Source organism: Struthio camelus, chromosome Z (genome assembly GCF_040807025.1).
Source record: "Struthio camelus isolate bStrCam1 chromosome Z, bStrCam1.hap1, whole genome shotgun sequence".
Classification (NCBI taxonomy): Eukaryota; Metazoa; Chordata; class Aves; order Struthioniformes; family Struthionidae; genus Struthio; species Struthio camelus.
The window spans coordinates 27,919,988-27,945,674 of record NC_090982.1 but is presented as its reverse complement, the minus strand read 5'-3'; the positions used below and the strand labels follow the sequence as shown (position 1 = coordinate 27,945,674).

Sequence of the window (25,687 nt, the reverse complement as noted above, 5' to 3'; positions counted from 1 at the left end):
CCCCCTTCTTGTCAGCGTTGAATGCTCTATTGCTAATAGCTGGTTACTGCATAGGATTAGATCCGTATCTTACCAGGAACAAGTAGTGAACAAATGGAGCCTGTAGCAGGCCAAGCAAGAGCTGGGATTTTTAAAAGCCAAACTTGCACATTTTTGCATGAGGGCTCCTGGGGAGCTTGGCAAGCACGTGTTGAGATATGCTGCAAAGGCATCTCAGACTAATTGTGAACAACCCCAAGAAGATGCCATTTTCTACGGACTGGGATGTATTACCCTGCAGTGAAACTGCTTTCCCTGCCGTGATAGCTGACATAAAGAAACTGAGCAATTTGATCAGTTCTGTGGCCAAAAAAAAAAAAAAAACCAGGATGGCTTTTTATTACTTATAAATAAGGGGGGGAAGGGGGGGGGGGGTTGCTATTGTTGATCTGGCCAAATCGTCCTTGCAGAAATTAACTGAGACGTGGCAGCACCAACCATCGCAGTCGGTCGCCTACCCGTGAAACGCTGAAAGAAGCGGAGAGCACCCGCCCGACGCGCTACTGCGCCTGCGCCCCTTCCCCCTCGCACCCAGCCGGCTGCCTTCTCGCGATAACTGCCTGCGTGGGGAGGCGGGCGTTGCGGCGCGCATGCCCGCTGGCGCGCGGGGGGCGGTGTCGAGCGCGCGCCCGGCCACCTCCCGCGACCTCGCGCTGGAAGTGAGGGTGGGCGCGCGGAGCGGGGCGGACCGTTAGCGGCGGTTGCTGCGGGGATGTCGGCCGCGTGCGCCGTGTCCCGCAAAGCGCAGCCGCCGCTGCCGCCGCGGCCCCCCGGCGAGAGGGACCCGCCCGCCAAGGCCATGCGCAGGGGGCCGCGGCGGGGCCACGAGGAGGAGGGCGATCCGCTGCCGCGGCGGGGCGGGCGCGGAGGCGGCGAGCGGGAGGCGGAGGAGGCGGCTCCGCTGAGCGACGAGCGGCGGCGGCGGCAGCCGCACGATCCCAGGGGGGCGGCGGCGGCCACGGCAGCCCGGGTGGAGGAGGAGGCGGAGGAGGAGCGGCTGGAGCGGGAGCATTTCCGGAGGATCATCAACGCCTTCCGATACTACGGGTAACGGAGACCCGCCGCCTCACCTTCGCGGCCCCGGCCCGCGCCGCCGTGTCGCGCTCAGACGCGCCCTCGTCTCGGCGGCCTCGCTCCTCCGGGGCGAGGAGGTCGCTGTCCCCCTGGGCGGCTTCACAGCGCCCCCGCGCCCGCCTCCCAGGGCCCCTTGCTCTTCCGTCTGCCGCCGTATCGCGGTCCGTCCGTCGGCCTGCTCGGCCTGGGGAGCGCTGTGCCGCCGGTGTGTTGCCTTTAGCTGGGGAGAGGAGCTCGAGTCGTGAAAGGAGCTCTGCCCCCCTGTCGTTTCTGGATACGCACAAAGTCGGCCTCAGTCTGTTTGCCAGTGAGGAAGCCCAAAACAACAACAAAAAAAAAAAGGGGGGGGGAAGACCCTCCAAATGCAAACACCTGAAAGGAGGAGATAGAAGGATTTTGGTTTTTTGGAGATAAAAGTGGTTAAATAGACACTATGTAAAGTATTGAAGCACAATGGTAGATCACACTGGTAAAGAAATGCAAACGATGTTTCACTTAGTCTTGGCTTGTTGGGGAAATTTTTGAAAGACTGGTTAATTTGCAGAAGAGTTGAGGCTTTTTTGTAGCACTAATGGATGCCATTTAGTTACTGTTTTAGTTGTCTAGACGTTTGAGTGAGGAAAAACTCTTGATGGCCTTTTAGGAACAGGATAAGTGAGGGGAAAAAAAAGTGATTTGCTGCTTGAATTCATAGAATGAAAGAGACTAGTGCTTCAAATTGCATGTAGGCATGGCTGAAAGAAGTCCAGCTCCTGAAAGTATTTTGGCAAATTGTCCACTGTTACATTAGGTTTGTGAAGGGGACTTGGGATGTAGTTTCTCTATGTATTTTTAGACTTCGGTTGACAAATTGCATCATCTGAACCACTCTTATGCACCGACCCCTTTTTGGCAATATAAGGTAACATAATATCCGTAACATTTAGATGACAGGTTCGTGGAGGAGTGGGTGAGATTTAGAGCCTTGCTGTTGTTTGTTTAGTGTTTTTGTATCATGGGGTTTTGGGTTGGGTGGGTCGTTTCTTTTTATTTTCTAGGACTACTGTTTGAGCAGGAAGTTCAAGTATATGATGTCCTTCTGTCCCTTCCAAACTGAATTCTGTAATTCAGCTTGGTCATACTGAAGTCTTTTATGTTGGATATAAGTATTTGTTTCACTACGGTTGTCTGTTACAATTGTGTTAGTGATGTAATTTTATATACTCTGGTCTCTATGATCTTTGTCAACCTCATGCTTAACATCGATTCTAGACTGCTTTCAGGTACTTCGATTTTAGTAATGGAGCTAAAATTGAGTTTTAGAGCTAATTGATTTGTGTTTAGTACAGAGGGTTTATTTTTCTTACTGTTCCTTCTCTGATTTTTCTTCTTAAATATCACTTAAAACCAATGTAGGTATTATAACAAACAGGCCCTCCTCAGTGGCACGCTTGTATTGTTGGAGAATATTTAACTGGTTGAATTGGTAGGTTGAGGTTGTATGTGATCAAAATTACAGCAGTTGCACCTCTCTGCCTCTGGTTGCTACTTGTCACCGCCGCGCTGCAGCATGCTGACACAAGTTTGAGAAACTGCAGTATGGCTCGACCTGATAAAATAGTTGTACCTGCCAAAAGAGGCAGTATCCATATTGTCTGCTCCCTTGTCCTGGCTTCATAGCCTCTCCCTCTCTAGTCCCTTTGACCCTGTGCTCAGCCAGCTCGACTTGTTAAACTGGCAAAATGCCAATCTAGCAAAAACTGAATAGTTTTCTGCTGGGTTAACAAGTCAGACCAGGTTCGTGGCAGGCCTAGTGCGTGCTAGAATACTCACAAGGTAGAGGGCAGAACTGTACTGGGAGAGGAAAAGGAAGAGGAGAAGAAACAAGACTTTCAGCAGTAGCTTCACACCTTCTTTTCTGTGGAACTGTTATTTTGGGAAAAGGAAGGAATTATTTTTAGCCTGAACCAGTTACACGAGCAGATTCGCAGCCCTGTTCCCCGTCCACATCCCACTGTTGCTGTAGCCAAAGATTACCACAACATTTCAGCTGTTTAATTTAAATGGGATTGGTGAAACACTGGCTATTTTTTATGGGTTAGTGGGTTGGTTTTTATGGGTTAGTGGGTTCGTTGTTTATTTAATTGAATCATTTTTTAGATCCATGTATTACAGGTAGTGATCACCTGTGCTGGAAACGCATGGCTGGGGATGGAACAGTGCAAACTAAAAACAGTATTTAAACTGTTAACACATTGTTGAAAGAGGTAATACAGAACTAGAGGTTAAAACAATCATTTTGTCTACAAAATTATTGAGAGGTTGTTCCGTAGTAGGAAATCACAAAATCTTACCGCTTTCCGAGTTTCCCTAAAGAAATGGATAGTTGCAACTGGAGTAGTTTTGAGTGAATTCTTTGTATTTATTTATTATGTGTGTTGGTGCTAAGTATCTAAACACTTTACATTTTTTGCTTTCTAGAACTAATATGCATGAACGGCTGAACAGGACAGAGAGGCAGTTTAGATCTCTCCCAGCTAACCAACAGAGTCTTCTCCCTCAATTCCTTCCTCACCTTGACAAGATTCGGAAGTGCATTGATCATAATCAACAGATACTACAGACCATTGTGAATGACTGCGTTCATATGTTTGAAAATAAAGAATATGGAGAAGATGTATGTTAAAACTAGACTTTTTCATACTCCAAAGTTAAATCCTGTATGCTTTGGAATTTTCTGCATTTGCTTTTTCACACCTTTTGTTCTCCAGCATTCTTTCCTTTTGCCCTTCTTACCTTTTCTCCTTTATGAATTCCTGTTTGCTTATATTTCTCACTCTCATTTTCACATCTTGTAGAGATGATTAATAAAGCAATATGTTGTTGGTCTTTTTAGTTACTCTTATGAAAACTAATAGAGACTCTATGGCAAATGTCAGTCATCACTTTTACTTTTTTTTTTTTTTTTTTTTTTAATACTCTAGAGTTCTAGCTCTGCTCTGGTTACGCTTTAATCTTACTTTTCCATTTGGCTATATAGGCTGTAATTGATATTGTTTGCCTTCTTATAGGTTATTGTATGTTATGACGTTGTAAATCATTTTATATGGGCCAAGGATTCTGAATGTTATCATCTATAACATTTAGGTTAATTTTTTCATTGCTTATCTGCTTTTCAGCATGGCATGTCTATCACAAAAAATTCACTTGGACTTGAAAGACTCGCGGTGATGAAAATTGAAGTCTGTTTTTTGGTATTTGCAGGCTAAGTACAGTTTGGGGCAGCTCCAGCGTGAGCTTCTCTAGGCTGCCTCAGTAGTGGCATAGAAGGACCTCCTTCTCAGGGTGGGAGGTTCAATCCCTGTACCACCTCAGCCCTGGTCCTTTATGATCCTCAGTTATGCCATAATATATGCTGTTTTTGTGATGTGGACCCTGGTCTATGGGGGACTGAACTGACACCACCAGACTCAGTTCGTTTAGGATTCTAGGCAGCGTTTGAACCTTGATCTCAGAGGTGAGAGGCAGGTGCTTTATCAGCTAGCACTTCCGACAGCCCTACTACCGTGATTTTTTTTTTTTTTTTAAATCTGCTTCTACTTTATTTTTCATTTTTCAAACTAAACATACTTATATATTTTCACTAACCTTTTGTTTTTCCACTTTAATCAGGGAAGAGGGAAGATTACACCAGCTTCAACGTTTGACATGGATAAATTAAAATCTACTTTGAAACAGTTTGTAAGAGACTGGAGTGAAGAGGGGAAACCTGAAAGAGATTCCTGCTACCAGCCAATCATTAGTGAAATTGTAAAGAACTTTCCAAAAGAGAGATGGTAAATAGTGTTTTAAGACTTAATTTTATGTGGGCATGCACTGTTGCACAAACATAACGTTTTTAGGAAGGAAGGAAGAAAAAGCTTGGATTTAATAATTCAGCAATTGCTGTAAATGCTTTAATCGAGAAAGTTTGTTTTTGATAGAAGGTATTGGATAAGAGCACAATCATAAACTTTATATGTAGTAAGCCAGGAATAAATATTTGTTTTCTGTGGCTTGATAACTGTGTCCCTGCTAACTTTTAATGTCATAGTATTCAGAAGGCTGTAGAGTTAACCCAGTGGTGCTCAGTGAGGTAAAGTTTGCAGGTTAGCTGGTACTCGGAGTGCTTGTACTGTAGATTAGAGAAAGGCCATTTTGACAGCAGCAAATGTGAGTATTGCCATCCTTGGTAGAAAGAGAAAGGAGAGAAGATGACTCATTTTCCCCGTAGTAGTTTTGTTGCAGATATTTTGCAAATGCTTAGCTCTAGCCTTGATTTCAGGCAGACACTACGAGGCAAGTCTTAGAAAAACTTTGTTGGATGTACGCGCATAATTCTGTAATTGAACTCCCTTGCTAAGAAACCCCAACACAATAGTAATCAGTGCAGTGTTTTATATGTAACTTTAAGTAGAAGAATAACAGTAGAATCTGAGGAACGTTTGTATATTGAAGAAACAGAATTCTTACAGCAATTATCAGTAGTAATGCTGTCATTTAGTCAGCTAGTTATCATAAAGTATCTTCCAGTTTAAGCTTGACACTTGGCAGGAAACATTATTCAGTACTGAAATACAGTGATAATTTTAATATCACTTGTGAGCTTTGTTCTCATAACATCTCAGAATTTAGGTTTGATATAGCTGGAGGCTACTGTGGGTTTGTTTCTTTCTCAGTGTTTGCTAATAATGCACTTATACCAATTTGCAAATAACTTCTACTAGCCATCTCTTCATTTTCGTGAATGAGGACTACTAGTGGTGGCAGAACATGGCGTGGATTCTGATACAGGCAAACGGCAAGGTCAGGTCGATTGCTGGGTGTCCTTTTTGCTTTGGGCTAACTTATCTCAAGGTGGAACGCTCCTGCACCACCTAAGAAGTGTTGTTTGAAAATGAGCTTTCCACAGCACACTGAATAATATAACTTGAATGCCCTGTCCTTGTGGGATACAAGGCATTCCTCAGTCTTTAGTTGTATAAAAAACTGCAATAAGTTTAGTTTTTGCATGTTTAGGTGAAACTGTTTCTTTAGCGCTCTCCCTAGGAGTTATCCTAGGGGGGAAAAATGCCAGTAAAGGATTTCCTCTTTGTTAAGAGTTACAGTTTACATATAAACACTTTTGGTAGCAGCCTCTGGGAAGAGATGACATTGATGAGACTTAATCTTTGTCTCTAAAACTGGCTTTGCGTTTCGATTCAGTGGAAATCCTCCTTTAGTTCTTAGTTTGTAGATGGGCAATGTCAATGTGTTGTGTATTTAATACAAGGCTTTCTGTGTAAAGGCCAAACAAGTTGGATGACGACTGGAGAAAAGTCTTGTTCTTCAAGCGTGGTGTTAATATATTAATCAAAAACTAGGAACAAATGTATAGAAGAAAATAGTAAGCCTTTTTACATAAAACTCCTGAGTGAGAGCGGCAGTTTTGTGAATTCACACGCATTTAAAACTGGAAGTGATAGAGCAATGTGTCATACAAAATGTTTCTTACAACATTTTTATATTTATATTCACCAAGTCCTTTCTTTGTAAGATACAAAGTGTTTCTTTTTCCTGATAAAGGTCAAATCACTGTTCTGAATGCAAAATTTTAGCTTCTGTATCTAAATAGTATAACAGTAAAGGATGTAACTGTAAAATGTGCTGCAGACAGCTGTAGCTGCTCGTAGCTTAAGAAACAGAAGATGTGAAAGGGAGCACAAAAGGTGATGTGGCAGAAAGAATTATTTTTTGGAGAGTTCTCTAGGAGAAGATCACTTTTTTGGGGGGATAGAGACCTTGTTTGTATCCAGCTTTTTGTCATGTCATTGAATGACAATAATATATTTTATCTGAGTCGAGCTGAAGACCACCTTAGCTGCAGAGGACTGCAAAATAGTAGTACTCAAGAAAACGACCCATTTTTAGCAAAGTATTTGAAACAAGGAACAGGAGGAAAAATCAGATTTATTCTCCAGGCATCTTCACTTCGTTTTTCCTAAGGCAGCAATACTGTGTGAATCGGTTTATTCACACTTTAACTGTTCTTGAATCTTTGATAGGTTTTCAGTGCTAATAGTGCCCTAGATGAGATAACTTGTAATATTTAATTATTTTTAACTGATGTGTCTCTAGTACAGATCTGTAGGAGAGGCCATAGGTATGGAAGTAATCTGTTAAATCTTAAAAATGGCAGTTCACTCTTTTGTACGTTAGCTTTTAAAGTTTTTGGTTATAGAAGAGGTAACTTTGGTAAAGTCTTAGAGATGCATGACCGAAGTTGGAAAGTTTTGACTTGTACCTTTATCATCAGTAAACTTTGTTTAAAATCTTCAGATTGGTTTTAGGAAGCAACGTTGGTAACAAATGGGGTGAATCTCTAGTTGATGGCTTTGTGCTACTTTACTAGGAATTCTGTTGTTTTTTTCCATCAGACACAACAAATGTGACACCGCTTCTCTCCCTGTTGGGATGGCACTGAAATACCAGTTGCTTTTTTTTTTTTTCCTTTTTCTATCTCTATAGAAATCTCAAAATACTTTTGTTTACATCAGACATCTCTGTTACAAGTTGAGTTTCTGTCTAGTGAAATGTTTGCATTTTGAAAAGGCATATTGCGTACACATCTATTTAAAAGTTTAAAATCAAGCTCATTGTGGAGCTGTGGTAGCACTTACGTAAAGAACTTTTCTTCTGTGTTAGTTTTTGTCCCCAGTTCATTCTGTATGCCAGGGTCCAGAGTCTCTCCTGCATTGGTGTACTGTCTTTTCAGGAAGCAGGAAGCACAGTAGTTCAAAAGTACTTGTTCTCTTTGTTTATGTAGTATGAGGCTTACTGTCTGTGTCATCTCAACCTCATGGAAGAGGCGACTTGTCTAGCAGAGAAGGCTGTCACTAATCTGGTTCCTTTTTTAAAGTTTTTATGGGGATCTGTTGCTTCAGTTTGAAGGGAGGGACAGGGCTTAGTCTGATCATAGTGAAGTTATTTTGGCTGTTATGTACACAGTAGGTGCAAAGCTATTTCCTTTAGAGAGTACTGGCTGTGGGTGGTTGTGTAGGAAGGTGGCCTGTGGATGGAACCTCAAAGAGCACCTTTGCATGCATTTCTTTAGAGTTCTCTTCAGTAGTGTTAAGTGCTGAAGTGCCCTGCAGTGATGAAATTTTTAAAGAAAAAGTGTATTACTGGCATTTGGTAAAGAAAAATGGTTTGCCTAGATGTATTTTGCATTAAAATTGATGGAGGAATAAACACTCTAAATTTAAATCTGTTACTACAAGTCAACCTGTATACTCTTAATGGCTTCATTAGAACTGTATGTTCAGTTTCTAATTAACATCATTTATGTTGCTTCCATGCATTGGAGTCTTGAAAAAGGAATATAGGAGGTTTATGGAAAAATATGTGGGCATGGCATTCCGATCACTTTAAGAATTGAAAAAGATGATTTGCTATTAGAGGTTTTAAGTTGCAATCTGAAACTGTCTGCATATGTTTGCTGCTGTTATAGCTTCATGCACGCTGGTATTTCATTGTGGCTATTTTCTGCAATATCAGCCTCCATCAGTTCTCCGGGCATGCAAAGAATAGGAAAGGAAATATTGAATGCTCTATATGCTTGCAGTTTTAGGATGCAGAACAAGGAATAGTGGAAAGCGGCCGTAAATGAGAACGGTCTTGCGAGTAGGGGCTGATGTTATCCTGCGTTTCAGTCAAGTTTCTTGGCAAGACTCATCCAAAAATAAAAAATGCAAAAGCTGTTTCTGCCTCTTGTTCCTCTTCAGAAATCTTTTTTCCTTCTGTTAGCATCGCATCTGTTAGTAGGATCACCAAAGCAGCTGAGGAGAAGTTACGTGAGATAAGGATCTTTCTGAAGCAACAACAGATTTCCTGTATTATTCAGTCTGGAATTTCTAGAATTGTCCACCTTCTTGACCAAGCCTTCTGAATTTCTTTGGTCTGAATGAACGTGATCACTGTTTTCTGTGGGAGAAAATAGTGAAACACAGATATACTTTTATTTCCTGATTAAATGCGACCATTTAGGCATATTTATGGTAAAACCAAAAACTGAAAATCTGGATGAGTGTACTGAGGAGCATTACTTTACAGCGAATATTTCTTTCTAAACTTGATAAATTTTTTTTGTTCTAACTAATTTTTCTTCTCTTTAATTTTATTTCTGTTACCCTTTCTACTTATCTGAAAGGACATAAAGATCTAATTTGTCGTCTAAATGGAACCAAAAAGATGTTAAACCTTTAAGTTAGCTAATATCATTCCATGTCCAAGATCTATAAGCTTAGGTATTTTCTCCGAACTTCTCCTTTGTTCATTAACTTGGCCTATGGAACCCCCATCATTAGAAATGTAAATCTAATCCCTAGTACAGCAGTTGACTATATTTTCCTTATATTCTTCTTTCCTTATATTCTTCTTTTTTATTTGAAAAATTTATCTCACTCATTTTAAGGCTGAGCTTGGCTATACTTTTTTGCGTGCAGAGTCACGTTTGTAGTGACTGTATTTAACGTAAATTCTACTTGAAACACTGAATTTATCAGCAAATGATGTCTTCAGTGTTTTTCCAGTCCACAGAAGGCTTTGCAGGTCCTGAAATTAAAGTATATAAACCTAAACTTATAAAGAGAAGACTTGCTCTTCAACTGATTGCACTTTTTAGTTACTTTCATTACCGACAAATATTGCAGAGATTGCATCGGGAAAAAATGAGTTGACAAGTTGCACAGTGTGATACATGTTCACTGGTCTTCTAAGGAGAGTATATTTCTGATGTATAGTGTTTCATAGCAATGTAAGAACTCCTTGAAGTAGTTGCCTCTGCTTTAAAGAAAAAACCCCAGTGCCAGAAGAGATGCATTACCACTCATAATGTCTAATTTTTGAATTTACGTGCTTCTAGTAACAGAAGCAAACGTGGTGTGGTACCTGTCTTCTGAGAGGTTTGTGTCCTTACATAGTGTTGAATTGCAGTGTTAAGTTTATGAGAATGAAGTTTATCTGCCATCACACGCCACTATATTTTTATTTTAGCTGAAGCACCTTCAGATTTTTCTCTTAAAACTCAGCGGGCATAGAATACAAAGCCTATATCTTTTATTGTGTATAATTTTTCCTTGAAAATTGATAGCACGTTGAAGCCTTCAGTAACAACGTTAAGCTTCTAAAAATTGAAAACGTGTCAAGCATGCGAAATGTGAAACAGTAATGGCATGACAAATTTTAGTAGCATTTCTGATGATATTCCTCCACTCTCTCTTTAAGAGGCTGCAGCATATACATAACTTATCCCAAGCAATGTGTTAGCCCACTTCCCTATATCTCTGATGTTAATAGGCCAAAATTTCTCCCCTTATGCCCTACCGGTGTTCATATTCAAAATGTGTGATGTAGTGAGGTGAAGCATAATACCCATTTATGTTCCTACCAATGCCAGAGCTCTTCTGATCTGTGGCTTAAAAACGCTTCTGCTGCTTGCTAGTGTAAGGATAATTTCACTGAGGATAACCCTCAGTTTGTGATCAGTTATTAGGGGCTGGAGGAGTTTCTTTAATTGTCTTTGCTTCTGCTGCTATTATGTATCTACTGTAGGAAAGTAGGTTTTTCTAGCCTCCTAAATTGGCTCATGACTGTTTAGCCATTAAGAAGTAGTTTCTGTGCAATTTAAATTTTTTAGCAGTTCTGATTCCTAGCTCCTCTTTCAGCTAATTTTAACATGTAGTTTGATGTTATAGCCGAGTTCATATAGTACAAAGCTGCTTGTTGCAGAGTGAGTGTGCTAGGTACCTAATTTCTCCAATTTTAGATGACAGAAAGTGTCTTGTACCGTTTTGACCCTGGCAACTAATGTAAAGAGGATAGATAGGAATTAAACTGCTAACACACTTCGGGACAAACTTCAATCGTGTAATAAGGTTACAGAGGAAAGTGCAGTTAAAATCAAATTTTTCTACACTGCTATGTGAATAAAAAGATACAAGCCAATTGCAAACAATTGAAAATCAGCTTGCTTCTATGAAACTTTATGTTGCGTCAGTATGAATAAGGGTGCAAATTTAGAACACTGGCTATACCGGTATAGCTCTCTTTGTGTATGAGTGTCTTTTCCAATCAGTGTGCGACGTGTTGGAATTGGTATAAGGTTTTTGAAGCTGATGTTACCGTAAAATGTAAGTGTCCACATGGGGTTGCAAAAATCTATATAGAGCTAGTTGAAATAGTTCATAAAGATAAATTGTAAAGAAATAGATGAGGTGTAACTGTGGTTGCAATAACGGTGAATAGTTACACCACTACTAATAGAAACAGCTGCAAAATTGAGGTTCCTTTAACTTTTCCCAGCAGATGATTCAAATCGCCTTCCTTTCAGGGTCCTATTTTCGAAATTTATATTAGGCAAAGAGTTTTCCCTTGAATTCATCTCTTTCCTTTTTTCTGTGGGACTTCTTGGCTGGTTCGTTATTCCTTCTCCTGACCTTCCTTGTAGAAGAGAGGTAAAGAAAAGTTAACTCTTCTTTCGCAGAAGTGCTTTTAAATAGTAGTAAAGTGCTATCTTTCCGCTTCCCATTAATCAAAGAATAAAGAATCTGCAATTATTACGTGAAAGGAATAAAAATTAGGAATGCAAAAAACTTTGATTTTCAGTTTGGGAAGCTTCACCAGTTAAGTGAACCAAAGGCACTCTAATAAATCACTTTGTTAGTTTGTGTGACCTTTAGAAAAGAATACTAAATTATGTATAGGTTGTCAGTACTTTCTCTCTTCTATAGTTGGGTGATGATCGTTAGAAATACTTCTTTTCGGAAGTTTTGCTTTCTCTCTCTCTTTTTCTCTTTTTAGTGCTGATTGTGGCTTTCTTCATTTAGTTACACGTATACTTTAAATTCATTCACAGATACTTTGCCTCTGAAGGTGTAGTGCAAAAGGGAGAGAGGGCTGAATGTTCACCCTTGTTTTTGATATATGAAATTAGTCCTGTTCAAGGCTGAAAACTGGGAAATTATTGGAGAATATTAAAATATTTAAGTGCTTACATTCTTCATATGTAGGTGGCTTTGGGTGGTTCCACTTGGCTGCATGTGCAAGACCAGATTCCTATGAATAGCCTTGTCCTTTGAGTCAGCATCTGTGCCACGTTCACTTTTTTGCTTCCCGCAGCAAGGAGTACAGAGTTCTAACGTTTAGTTGTAAGATAAGAATCCTGTACTGTATCTTGCAGACATGTATTATCCTTTTAAATTAAAATTTCTATTCTTATTTGGCATGCTTCCTTTTCAGATGATACATCTTTTCAGTTTGGTGTGGAGGTGTTTTTGTTTTGAGAATGAAGATTCCCGTTTGTGTTTGTCCTGTATATGAAAGGGTCTCTACTCTTGGGCGGAACAGGAAATGAAAAGCTGTATGCTGCCAGGTTTGATCGTATTGTGATGCAAGCATACTGGTTAATTAGAATATGTATATATTACCTTTTCTGCCTGGAAGAGGAGAACATTTTGAGATTCTTTAGTTATTCTGTTTATTAATTGCTGGACTTGGAAGCTGGGAGAGCTACTCAAATTTGCTACTCAGATTTGCTACTCAAATGTGGGGCATCAGTCTTCTGAGAAATTCCTGGTATTAGGCATGTTCTGTACAGCTAATTCTGCAGCAACTTGTCCAGCCATTTATCACAATAAGTCAAGATCCTGGATATAAGCAAGTTATAACAAGCATTTCTCATTGGCAGTTTTAGCTTTGCCATAGGAGAAAAGAATGCTAGAGCAGATGCTGTGCGCCGTGGAAAAGAAATGGAGAGTCTCTCAATCTTCCTCTGCGAGTTTAACAGCAAATCATGCCTGAAGTATTAGTATCAGTCAAGACTGACAAATATAAAAATATATTCCACATATAAAGCCTACTGTGATGTCGGTATGTGATACTAGACACAGGTTGTCTTGGTGCTGAACAGCTTCGGTGAGGACAAAGATGTGCTGAGAATCTTGGCACAAGGCTAATTAATTTTCGCAGTATTTTCATAATTGGAGAGCCTTTGGCTTCTCCACTGTCAGAACTGCCTTTGTTCAAATGACTTTTGGAAGGTCACTGCAAAGATTTCCTTGCTGGTAGAACAGAAGCAGTGCCTCAGATCATCTCTATCACTTGAAGAGGTCAGCTATGCTTATAAGAAGTCTCTAGCAGAGCTTTTAACCCTTTGCCACCACTGTGTGTCTGGGATGATAAAATGGGATTTAAATAGAAAGTATAGTCAGGAGTTTTTATGGCAAATAGGTGGAATTTAAAGCTCCCACATTATTGGTTCCTCACAGTATGTCATGCCTGTGATGTTAAATACCCTATTTTACAGAAAAGGAAGGAAGGTGAAGTAAGGTAAACGTAGCCCCAGAAGAATTCAGCTGGGCTGTTCCGTCTTTCCTGCATGAAGAGGCTGTCAGGCCTCTATGGGTGAGCCAAAGAGGAGCTGGTCTAAATCTCTCAGTAACCGAACACTGCTGGACATCTTCCTGTAGTCTTCAACTTGATGTCTAGCTATGGGAAGTGAAGTGCAGAGAGCTACACTGTACTTTGCTTTAGGAAACCCAGTGTTGCTTATGTGCTTGAGTGAAATCAAAACCCCCAATTGCTGAAAAGTTTTAAGTATTTTTAAGTTTTTATAATCTGAATTGTTCATTGTCAGCTAATAGAAATTTTGCCTGCTTTGTGTTTCTGATGTCAAAATACTCGCTTACATCACTTTGTACTTGTAAGAAATAAACAAGAACTGCATTTCTGCTTTCTAGAATATTTACTGGCTATCAGTGGGCATCATAGAAGAACAAATGGTGATATGTGATCATGTTCTTTCTTTCTGCAAATCACTTTAGCTTTTAAAGTCATTAGAAAAAATATTTTGTTAATGATGCGCTATATTGACTAAGGATTGCATCAGTGTAAGTACTTTTATTCTGTGCACATATTCTCCTGATAAGTCATTTTTCTGTGATTTTTTTTTTTTACTTATGCAATTAACTGATCTGATCAAAAGTGGCTCAGTTTGCCTTTAAAAAATGCAGAGAGTACATTATAACATCTAAGTATATGGGGGAAAATGTTTGACTGGACCTCTATACATTTGGTTAAGAGGTATCAGATAAAGACTTAACTATTATTTTTGTTTTGTTGCAGGGATTTCTCCAAAGTTAATATCCTGGTACCTGGTGCTGGGCTAGGTAGATTGGCGTGGGAAATAGCTATGCTCGGTTATGCTTGCCAAGGAAATGAATGGAGCCTCTTTATGCTCTTTTCTTCTAACTTTGTACTCAACAGGTACATAGCTTATGTTTTACTTGCTGGTTGACACCTACAGGGAGGCAAAATTATTGATAGAAAAACTTGAATAAGTAAAACTCAAGAATAGATTTTTAAGTCCTACCATAGGTAACCACTCTATAGTATAAACTCTTTTTTTTTTTTTTTTTTAATATAAGTGCAATAATTGAGGGGGGAGCTCTATGAGTCTTATGGTAAGTTTTTAAGTTTATAGTAGCAAGCATGCCTTTTCAGTTATGAGACTGAAGACTGGACTCTGCCACAGATTTCCTGCATAATCTTGAATAAATTTTATTTTTATTTCAAAGCTGTGTCTATAAAATGCTCACCTACCTCACAGGTGTCAATGGTGGATTAATAAATATATGCATGATATTTAGTGATGGTAATTACTAACAGAGGAAACGTATTAATAAAAATGTTATATTCCAAATTAAAATTTAAGGCACTGTTTCTGTGTAGAAAACAGCCAACCGAACATGCTACACTGCCTCGTAAGAAGTGTTGTCACTGCATAACAGCTATAATTATAGAATTAATAGTTAATTAATAGAATTGCACTCAGATACTCCATTTTCATGCAAGATAGTAACTTAAATTTCACTGTCTAATTTAGAGTGATGTGTTTGGTATTGTCACTTGCACTGGAAATTATTGCTGAATGAATTTGTTAGAGAAGGAAGAAGGCAGCAAAATGCAATTGCTCTTGTAAGAATGGGAGTGGGAAGACTATGAGCAGGCAAGCTTCAAAGAGATTTTTTTCTTTTTTTAACCAAATTCAAAGAAACAGAATGTGTAGGTTCCTTGAATCTTCAGTCTGAAACGATAAGCCCTTTGCGAAAACACCTAAAATACTGGTCTATATATTCTATATTGTCATGGTGCTTTGGAGCCCTGTTTATGGACTATGTTTCCCTCACACTAGGCATGAGAACCAGAGGATGTTTCCAAATCTCTTCCTACTTAAGATTTTAATACGTAACAAGGGGAAAGCATTGTTTCTCATGGCTGCTGAATGTCTGACTGTGACAGCAGTGGTTACTATAATGAAAACAGATATTTGGTAGAGATTTATTTGCTCTTTTGCCTTGCATCATTCATAAATGAATGTCACCTGGGGGTGAAATTGCATGTTACGGCTAAGCTGATATAATGCCTTGCAGCTACAGAAAGGAGGAGGTCATGTGCTTCTCATCCCCAGCTATACAGCCTTGCTGGCTGTTATGCTCTTTGGAACTTTTAAATTGATTCAAAGCAGCATAAAAGTATTCACTTCCCCTGTTTGGCAGCACTGATTAGCTGTCACATTAGTTCAAACCGGAAAGTATAATGTCACCTTTAATTACTTACGATAATACGTTTTTGCCTTCCTTAAATACAGAATCTTGAGGCCATATGTGGAATTTGCCTGAAAATCCATGAGTCTAGACCTTATTCTAATATTCCATAAGCATTAGCATCTAATGTTTGTGTGATGTCATTCTTATACTATTCCTATTAGTATAAAATACATTTAGCAAAGAAATGTATATACATTAGATTTGCTAACAGTATTGAATTTTAGAGAGCAAAATTGCACGTTGCTCAGCTGTTGTAACCTCTAGCTTTCCTGGGCAAGTAAGTTATCAGTTACAAGTTTTGGCATTAACAGGAAGAGAACGCAGATAACTGCTAACTTGACTCTGAATTTCAGTTAGATCAGTTGAGGTGCAGGGATAACTGTAGGCTTGGGATATCTATTAAGAAGGTTGTAGGGACTTTTGGGATCTTGCAGTTTGGGCCTAAATGGCTGTTCCCAGTTAGCTGTCTGAAATGGACATGTTTGCCTCCCTGGAAGCAAGGGAGTTGAAGGAAAAAACAGTGATGAATATGAGTTGAAGATAACAGTTAAGGGAGAGTGTGGCAAGAAAAGAGAATTTTGCAAATAGTCTTTAGCTACAGTTCCTTTCCTCTTTCCCTGTTAATTTATCCAGAAGGAGGATAAAGTTGGTGCCTAGGACTTCCCAGGTTGGAACAAGAAAAATATCTTTGAGTAAAATGCTAGATTATTTTATCGATTTCAGTGATGCTTAAAAAAGGGTAAATCATTTTTTGAAAATTCTGTTCAGTTCAGCATGGTATAGTTCCTAATTAGTTTTTGTTTTCAGCTGATAAATGAGGATTTTTCTTAATGCATGCTTACAGTTTTGATCTCCTTCTTTCTATGATCTTGATTTATTTTTAAGGATTCAGAAAGTCTTGTCTTTAATGCGAAGCCTACTACTAAAGTGGGCCTTCTGGATTTGGTACAGTGCCTTAAATATGCACGCAAAGTGATACCTGCTGGTTTTAACACGTGTGAAAGAACTTTCTTTGCTTCAATTGAGAACTCACGTTGCTGTGCATAAAATTTCAAAGCATGGTATGTACTGAATGCAAAAGTACATCGAGGCGTAACTGTGGTCACCGAAAAATTGAAATGAATTTTCAACCCAGGTTTGAAAACTACATTGGTTAAAATTCAGTATTCCATCGAGGAAGCTCCAGCTCCAAAACAAAATGGCTCTGGAGAGTTAAGCAATAGCGCTGCAAAGCTGCTGCAGTCCTCACATAGGAGATTCAACTTTTTCTTTAATGGTAAAGTTTTTTGCATTGTTGGTGTAGTTTACCTGGATGTAATGACAGATAGCAGAGGTGAGCACTGGTGACGTGCAGACACACTTCATTTCTCCCATGCTTTGGCAGAGCAAAACCTGTAAAAGTCATAAGCAGTATTCCTGCCTCTGGGAAGCATACCAAAATTTTCAAGTGGTCTAGAGCCAAGGAACTTGCTATCACATGTCATAAGGATGTAATGCAGGGAAGACAGGGTAGTGTCTATGTGGAGGAGACATGGGCTCTTCTAGGGTCTCGCTTTTCTGCTGTGCAGCAGAATTGATCTAGTGTGCAGCTAGTTGCTGACTTGCTTTATTTTGCAGCTGGAGATTCAGAGCGGGCTCAGTAGCCTTAGCACAACAGTGCATGAGTAGAAGCAGTGTTCCCACCTGTGAATATTTGAGGAAATTGAGTTGAGGTAATATAAAATCACTTTGCACCCAAACAAAGAAGAGGAGTGATTTAAAGTGCTTGAATTATGCATACAGAATTCACACTAACAGCTGGCTAACCTTTACTTTCCTGAAGGAATGTCTTTGTAGATAAATCTTGACAAATTGAGAAGGTTGCTTAATTGTAGTTTTTGCATATCGATGAATGCCTTCAGATGAAAACATTGAAGTGTTTTATCTTGAAACCAGTGTTCAAAAGTAAGATTTGACCTACCTGTCTCTTCCAGAATTAGCTTTTCAGACTGTATTGCACAGTAAATGATACTGCCCTGTTAGAAGTGAAGTGCCTCATGCTCTTAGTTAAAGATGTTAGTTATTTTTAACCTAAACTGTATCACGGATCTTTTGTTGGAAGGATGGTAATTGTGAAGGACCACAGTATTTAGTTTTGAGGTAAAACTTAGGAAGGTGGAAAGGGAAGGTTTTCAAGATTGAATGTGGAGTGGGGTCCTTCTTCTACAGTCAATAGGGAATTTTGCTGGAACTGTCTAGAAGTCTACATGTAAATAATTTGTGCTCAAAAATGAGAAGGAAAATAAGTACTGAAAGGTGTGTGTTCACTGGCAGGCTCAGAAAAGATTTCCTTTGTAATCAGCTCAGGTCTCTTAGCTTCTTTACCTTACTTGTCTGAAAATGTCATTGTTTTACGGAAGTGTTCTAAGGATAATACAAACTAACTGTGAACACAAAGAGAATGCTGAAATGGTTAACATACAAACATTTGATAGGCAGACCTTTTTTTCTTATTATTTTATGAAGTCATCCCAAGTAGAAATCTCTTGCTTGAAGGAAATTATGCCCGTGTTATCAGGGTTTTTCCCTGTTTATTTTCTTTATGACTGTTGGGATTGTATATATCTGATATTTATATATCTGTTATATATGGAGACAGTTGATGAGCTCAGTATACTGCTGTTCATATATGATTGATTGTTATTTACGGAGAAAACTAAATATAAATGTGACATCAAGGTCAATATGTATATTTCATAGTTTTTACCTCAGATATTTTTTGTCCACCAGCCAAAAGAATGCATTTTTTTGGAAACCGGTAGAGTGCTTGCAGTTTAAAAAGTTTTTGTGCATAAGTATTTGATGGAACAGAAGTCTGCTCTTATCCCTGAATATTCAGTTATGCATGTATATCATAGCTTTGGGCTTGACTGCAGAATTTGGTGGTGATGCATGGGGAGAGAAAACTTTTCCCTTTTACAAATTGAGTTTGCAGGACTCTGGGGAAAACTTTTTTTTATTTACTTTTATTTACTTTGAATGTCATTTTATCACTTTCTAAGAGTTTGCTTAGTTTGTCATGTCAATCAACAGGTTTTATTTAAGACAGACATGTTTATTTTGCATAACTGCAACACTTCAGATGTTAATAGCCTAAGAGACAGCTGGTGCAAAACTTCTATGCCTTTGCAAAAAGATTTTGAAAGTTAAATATGGGCTGTCATTTAGCATCTGAAAAAAGGGGTTTTTTTAGCTGTGTTTCAAAACCCCTACGATTATGCTTCACAAAGGCACAAGAACCTGGAGTGAGTACAATATTCCCAAGAAAATTCAAGACAAACATGAAACTGTTGTTGCTTTTTTTTAATACTCTAGAAAGTCTTTATCAGCTTTACTGAATTTACTGAATCACAAATTTTGCCCATCTCGCAGAAGGAATCTTGTTAGCTTTCTTTTCAGTGAAAAGTAAGTTGGGGAAGGTGGTGAAAAGGGGGAAGACAGTTTTAAATGAAAAAAGGGCAGTTATTGAGTGGTGATAGTTTTATATATCAGAGAGTGAAACTGTTTAGTCTTGTTTGATCAGTTCATAAATTGATGTGTCTTGAAATACATAGAAATGCTTTGGGAAAGATTCTAGCTTTAGCATTAACTCTGTCAACAAAATCACGGATGTTGATGAAAGTCTTTTTGTACATCATTTTCTGTGTAAGATATCTACATTTTTAGATAATGCATAAGCAGCTGAGTGAAACTGAGTTGTTTTGACCTCCTTGTTTTGCAGATGTTCTGAAGTTAACTCATGTAAACTTTATCCCTGGATTCATCAGTTTAGCAATAACAGAAGATCTGCTGATCAGATACGACCAATTTATTTCCCTGATGTTGACCCTCACAGTCTTCCTTCCGGTGCGAACTTCTCTATGACAGCAGGGGATTTTCAAGAAATTTACTCTGAGTGCAGTGAGTAGATGCAAATATTTAGTCTTTCCATGTACAGTGTATTAGTGATAAGACAATAAGAAATGATTACAAACAGAATGGAACAAATAAATGATTGCAAATAGTGGAATTATGTCTTTGATTGTTAAGTGAAAAAGTATTAACTGTAGCAAGATTTTTTTTTACTCCAAATAAGCTTTTGTTTAATTTTTAGTTATAAAAGAATACGCTATTGCAGTAGTCTCTTTCCAAAAAAAGACAACAAAGGAAATTGAGGGGAAAAATTTATGTGATAAAGGAAAGTGATGTTAAACGGATGAAGAGTGTGGAATGGAGAGTCCATTCTCTTCTTTAATGCAAGAAATATAAAGATGAGTATTTTCTGTTGATTCCTTTTTTGTTGTAAAAACATACCCAACTGTTTCAGAAGTCGTTAATTACAAACGAAACAAATACTTGCTTCTTGACTGCCAGTACCGGTTATTTTGGGGGCACATTGTGAGGATGGTAATTATTAAAGATTGAGATGTTCCATTCAGTACAAATACCTTTATTTTTCCGGTGATACCAGATTACTCATGCTGTCTTCATTGCAGCTATTAATCGTTTATGACTAACCTAATGTTGAATTAATCTGCAGAAGATGACCTCCCTTAGCAATTACTCTGCCAATTACATATTTAGGCTTTTGAACAAAGGATAGCGCTTACCCTTAGCACTCCTGATCTTAGTAGAGCAAAGACTAAGAAACATGGAGTATGCCTGTTTCAGGAAGTCATTCTTTTTTTTTTTTCCTGACGTAGTATTGAGTTGAACAGAAACGTAAGAGTTCTGTTTTCTGCTTCCACCTCTCCATCCTTATTGGACCTACAGTTATTTTCACGAGAACTGAATGACTTTCGATCAGCCTCTATCTGTGCAGCTAAGCTGCCAGGTATTTTGTTGAAGGATGCCTTCCTTATAATTGCTCAGCGTTCTGCAGATTAATCTGCTTTGTATTAGGCTATCTGATGCTGGCGATAAATTCAGATTTTTTTTTTTTAATTTAGAGAACTTAGACTTTTACAATTACAAAGATATATCTTTAACAAAAAGGAAAAAAAAGGGGGGGCACCTCATACTTCAAAAGGTAGTCCTGGAAAGATCTTGCTTGTTAAATACACTAGTAAAAAACAGCTGGAGAATCATTCAGATGCTGGATAAAATGCTTTGACGTTGTATAATTTGTGGAGGGAAAAAAAGAAAAAAGCGTTAATATGTAGACATGTATCTGTTCTAGGTTTTAACATAGCTGGAGAGGTCCAAAGTCACTGAGTATTTTTGCATTTATATTTTTAACAGTTCTGGTAGTGAAGTTCATAAAAATAGGTGAGTATGAGTCCATTTGGGCCTATATATATGTATATATTTGCATACCCCACAAAAACAAACTTACTGCCTATCATTTACATAAAACACAATGACTAGTTTCTGTAAATATGAAAAGTGTTCAGCTTTTATTATTAGTTGAAGGAAAGGCTAAGTGTAACAACAAATATTGGGGCTCAATTTTTACAGGGGGAGAAACGTTGAAACTGATCTGTCTGATATGTTCTTTTTCTGCAGATACATGGGACTGCATAGCCACCTGCTTCTTCATAGATACAGCACATAACGTTATTGATTATATTGATACAATATGGAAAATACTAAAGCCTGGAGGAATATGGATAAATGTAGGCAAGTGTGACCAGCCTTTCTTCCCCCTACCCCCAAGTTCTGTTTCCTCACATAACAGGCCCCTAGTATCTCAAAAAAGTCATGGGGATGAAAGTGTCTGTGCTGAAAACTCTATAGAGCTAAAAAAAAAAAAAAAAATCACAGCTAGCAAGTCATCTCAGGCCTGTTCAGTATGTCCAAATAGTGATGAATATGTCCAAATGGTTATTTTTAAGTTACTCTCAAGTGATTTTATATATGGAATCAAAGCTGCCCGCTGCCATGTTTTGAAAACATGCATCGCGTGTTTCTGTTAGTTGACAGAACTGTCCTGTATTCTTCCTGCTGTTTTTCTAAGGAAATAAAAATTGTTCTCTCTGTAAAAACATCCTTTCTGTTCTCTTTACCTGTTATTTAATTGGTACTATGCTTGTAAGCAGAAGTTTCAAGGATAAGATTTGTGAATGCTTTGGCTCAAAGGAAGAGAGACTTAAAATTTCTGCCATGGTGAGGGAAAAGCACAAAAAACTCAGGCATCAAATATTTTGTTTAGTAGTCAGTCAGTCACTACACCTGTCCTGGTCAGTCAGAAGGTGAACATAGCTCTTGTAGAGCCCACAGCCTGTCCTGCCTCCGATGCGGTAGAGACAGCTATGATTCTACAATGATGGAAGAAAATTTAAGAGACATAAGACGCAATTTGGTAGGAAGCGAGATTTCATTGCTCAATATCATTTGAAGTGTTTTGTTCTCCGTTTATACTGATTCTGAAATCCATTATGAAAAGCATACTTGAGTGATAGAAATATGTAATTTTTTTGTCTCTATTTAAATATAGTGGGCTTGACTATTACCGTTCTTAGCACTTTCAGTATGTGCTTCTGATTCCAAAAAAAGTTCCTTTTTTGACATCACTTTCTATTTTATCCTTTTACTCTAGGTCCTCTCCTTTACCACTTTGAAAACTTGGCAAACGAACTTTCTATAGAGTTAAGCTATGAGGATATAAAAAATGTTATACTGCAGTATGGATTCCATATCGAGGTGAGAAGATACTGTAGATGAGGAATGTGCAGTACAGACTAGACAAGCTCCTTCATATGAACTTTACCTTAAATGCAGTTTAACCTAATGGCACAGACTAATAACATTCAGAAGAGTTAAATGCTTGTAATTGTGTTGCAAATTTTTACTTTTCTCACTTTTTTAAAAAAAGTGAGTAGATAGGCACTGAAATCTGTTGGTAGTAGGTATATAGCAGTTTCTCATAGACTGAGAGAAACTTGTACAGTGCTGGTAGAGAAAGTGTTTTGAAGACTTCTGCTTTTTATTTTCAGGTGGAGAAAGAATCTGTATTATCAACATACACTGTGAATGAACTCTCCATGATGAAATACTACTATGAATGTGTGTTGTTTGTCGTGAGAAAACCAGAATAGAAGTGGTTTGAAATAGGTTAATTGGAAAAAAAATGTTGGCTCAAATGCTAAAATTGAAAACAAAACTGACTGGGTGATGTCTGGACACAACCTCAAATCAGTGGTGCCTTCTTATTCCTAATTAGGATTTAGATAGTGTCTATTTTCTTAATATCTCTATTGCTATCCAGACATGTACTATGCCATGCATATTTGTACTGTGCTAATGAAAATGGAGGGGGAAATGTTCACATACACTGTCTTTGTGCTTTGGAATGCGTTTAAAAAAAAAGTTCTTGAGTGTAAAATTTTATGTTTGCCCTAACCATGCTAATTGTCAACATACGCTGCCTCAGTTTTCATAAACTTATAATATTTTTTTTCTATTTTGTGATGTTAGGAATGCATAGAGATGCTTACTGTACTAGCTGTGTCACAGTTTAAAGAAGTATTTCTAGGTATACACCTGAAATAAATTACGAAATCTGAAAAGGTTGACAAGCAGTAAAATGTTTCTTGGAAGATATAGCCATCAGAACTGTTAGACCGCATTTTCTGTGGAACTGGAAATAGGAATAAAGTAGATTATTGTGCAAGAGCTAATCTTCCAATCTGACTGTTAACTGTAATTAAAACACAAAATCTGTAGGCAATTTGAAATACTATGTGAAAGCAGACTACTAAGTGAAGAACGCGTCATAGAGAAGCAGTAAACTAACCTCAGTTCCGGATTAACACCAATTGTGATTAATCTGTTGGTGTTGAAACTGAAATACTCAAGGCTTTGCAGACTTAAAATATATTGGTTTTGAATCACCTGCCTACCGCTTAAGTCAAAGATGTGGAAACAATATATTTTGTTAAAGAAAGTCCTGTTATACTTTGAGTTCTTTTCTTTTTCAAAATTTAATAGCATAACTGAATTATCCATGGCATGAACAGGTCATGGGCGAAAAGAAATCCCTTTTTCTCTTCCTCCCCCCCCCCCCCCCCCCAAAAAAAAAAAAAAAAGTTACATATAAACAAGATGTACTGTAACCAAAATGCCTCCTCCTCTGAGTCAGCATATGCAGGCCAGTTGGTAGATAATCTGGTTGTAACTTCAAGGCAGTTTGCCCACGCTACTGTAAAATCTACCTCTTGACTCCTTACCTTATCTTTTTCCTGGCAAATAAGGCTTATGTGAATATTTCATCTACAAAACCTGTCACTATACAAGAGAGACCGAGGCTTCTGTCACTTAGAAGTTGCATAAATGGGAAAACATTAGTTAACAATTACTGTGCTGAGAGGCGGTGTCATGTTAGCCATTTGTTTTTTGTTTATATTAATGTGCTGGTTAACTTAGGTACCTCTTTCATCCTTTTTTCAAACAACCTCACTTTTTTTTTTCAATTACTTATAGTCCCTTTTTCATGGGGATGGCCTAATCACATCTTTTTAATAGGGGCTGTATCCCTTACAAGATTTTGGATTTTCTTCTGTTAAGGAAGGAGAATTGTGCCTTTTTTTTTTGTTTTTTAATTGAAAGTTTGCATGGAGGGAAAAACATGTCTTTACTTTTGTTATAGTCTCAACACTGCGTAAGAGAGAGAGCCTGTGGATGTTTCAGTACTGTGCTCTTTTCTGCTCAGAATCCTAATCAAAGATAAAGGCTTCTGGATCACAGACATTTTCATTAGAGCTTTACTTAAAATAGCCTTCTTTGAACTGTCTCGTCTTCCTAAAGATGCACCATCAAGTTTTAGCTCCTTCAATGAACACTCAAAGTCTAACCCTGCTCCAGGAAAGACCTCTTTAAAGCTGAAACACTGCCATTGTAATACATACAAAAGTAAGCCCCTGCACACCTCAGAAAAGTCTTCTGTTGCTTTGATTTTCCTTATTGTACTACTTGCTCCAGTTTTTTTCTATGAAATCTGTGATTCTTTGCTTTCATACTGATTTTTTTCTTAGCTAAAAAGTGATCAGCATTTTATTCAGTGTTCATTTTATTCAATTTCTCCTTGAAATAAGACAAGGTTAAGTAAATGTTAATTATGCAGTTGCTGAGTATTTACATCTGTAATATTGCCCAATTTCTGCCTCTTTTAACCAGTCTGTAGTTGCTCTTGAAATATGGTGTTACTGTTTTTACAAATAGACCATTGAACCTTTTGCATTGACTGAACCTCAGTATCTTTTGTTCTCTTGGTTTTTTGTTCTTCACTACTACACATTGTTGAAAGTGCCATTTTTTTTGCTTTGCTTTTGGAAAATACATGTTTTTACTGACTTATGTCAGGTATATAGTGATGTGCTTCTGTTTTTCATTTAGAAAATGCCTATTTTCCCTGAGGCTTTCCTTTTGAAGTGTAACAGTTGCGCTAAGAGTTGGAAGCAGAATAATCTTGTGAATGATTTGTATGAGTTGTGTTTTACCTGCAGTCTTATTTATGAGTTCTTAAAATTCATCGTTTGTATTTTAATGGACAGGGATAAATGTGTATTATTCAGTGATTGCATTCTTCTCTTAATTGTATACACAGAGAAAAAAATGCATAACTTGTCTATCAGCTGAAGCCAAGACAATTTAGGTCACTATTAAACTGTATGTGGTATTGAGTGTAAAATACAAAATGCTGCATAATCTGCAGTGTAATACTTCTTTATATGGAGTAAGTTTGACAAATGTAAAGTGTCCTGTATTTTTATTTATATGTACTACATTCTAAAATCAGTTACGAAGATAAGAATTGGGAGTTCCATGTCTTGCTGTGAACTTTCCTCTATTTTTAATGTGCATAATGGACTTGATTTTTCTTGGATATTAAAGTTTGCAGTATGACTTGATGAGTCTCAACTTTGATTTGTATCACTTGGCTTGACTTTTGCCGG

At 38.1% G+C, this 25,687-nt stretch overlaps 1 protein-coding gene across 3 annotated transcripts; it reads left to right on the top strand.

Moving 5' to 3' along the window:
* Nucleotides 1-714: 714 nt before the first annotated feature.
* On the top strand, nt 715-25,642 carry LOC104142781 (carnosine N-methyltransferase). 3 transcript variants are annotated; one of them, XR_011138085.1, is made up of 8 exons: nt 715-1,086; nt 3,574-3,769; nt 4,765-4,928; nt 14,293-14,433; nt 19,537-19,715; nt 21,300-21,409; nt 22,333-22,436; nt 22,730-25,642. XR_011138085.1 is itself a non-coding variant. In XM_068928861.1 (8 exons), exons 1-8 carry the CDS (start codon nt 752-754, stop codon nt 22,829-22,831), a joined length of 1,335 nt encoding a protein of 444 aa, XP_068784962.1. In that variant the 5' UTR covers nt 715-751; the 3' UTR covers nt 22,832-25,642. The 3 variants fall into 3 exon arrangements, 2 of the variants coding, with proteins under 2 accessions (XP_068784962.1, XP_068784964.1); XM_068928861.1 differs by having other exon boundaries at nt 21,300-21,413; XM_068928863.1 differs by lacking the exons at nt 21,300-21,409; nt 22,333-22,436; nt 22,730-25,642 and adding an exon at nt 19,909-20,140.
* Nucleotides 25,643-25,687: the final 45 nt, after the last annotated feature.

Coding starts and splice junctions, on each gene's coding strand:
- LOC104142781 (XM_068928861.1), top strand. CDS start 752: ATGTCGGCCGCGTGCGCCGTGTCCCGCAAAGCGCAGCCGCCGCTGCCG. Junction 3,770..4,764: donor ATAAAGAATATGGAGAAGAT/GTATGTTAAAAC, acceptor CACTTTAATCAG/GGAAGAGGGAAGATTACACC. Junction 4,929..14,292: donor AACTTTCCAAAAGAGAGATG/GTAAATAGTGTT, acceptor GTTTTGTTGCAG/GGATTTCTCCAAAGTTAATA.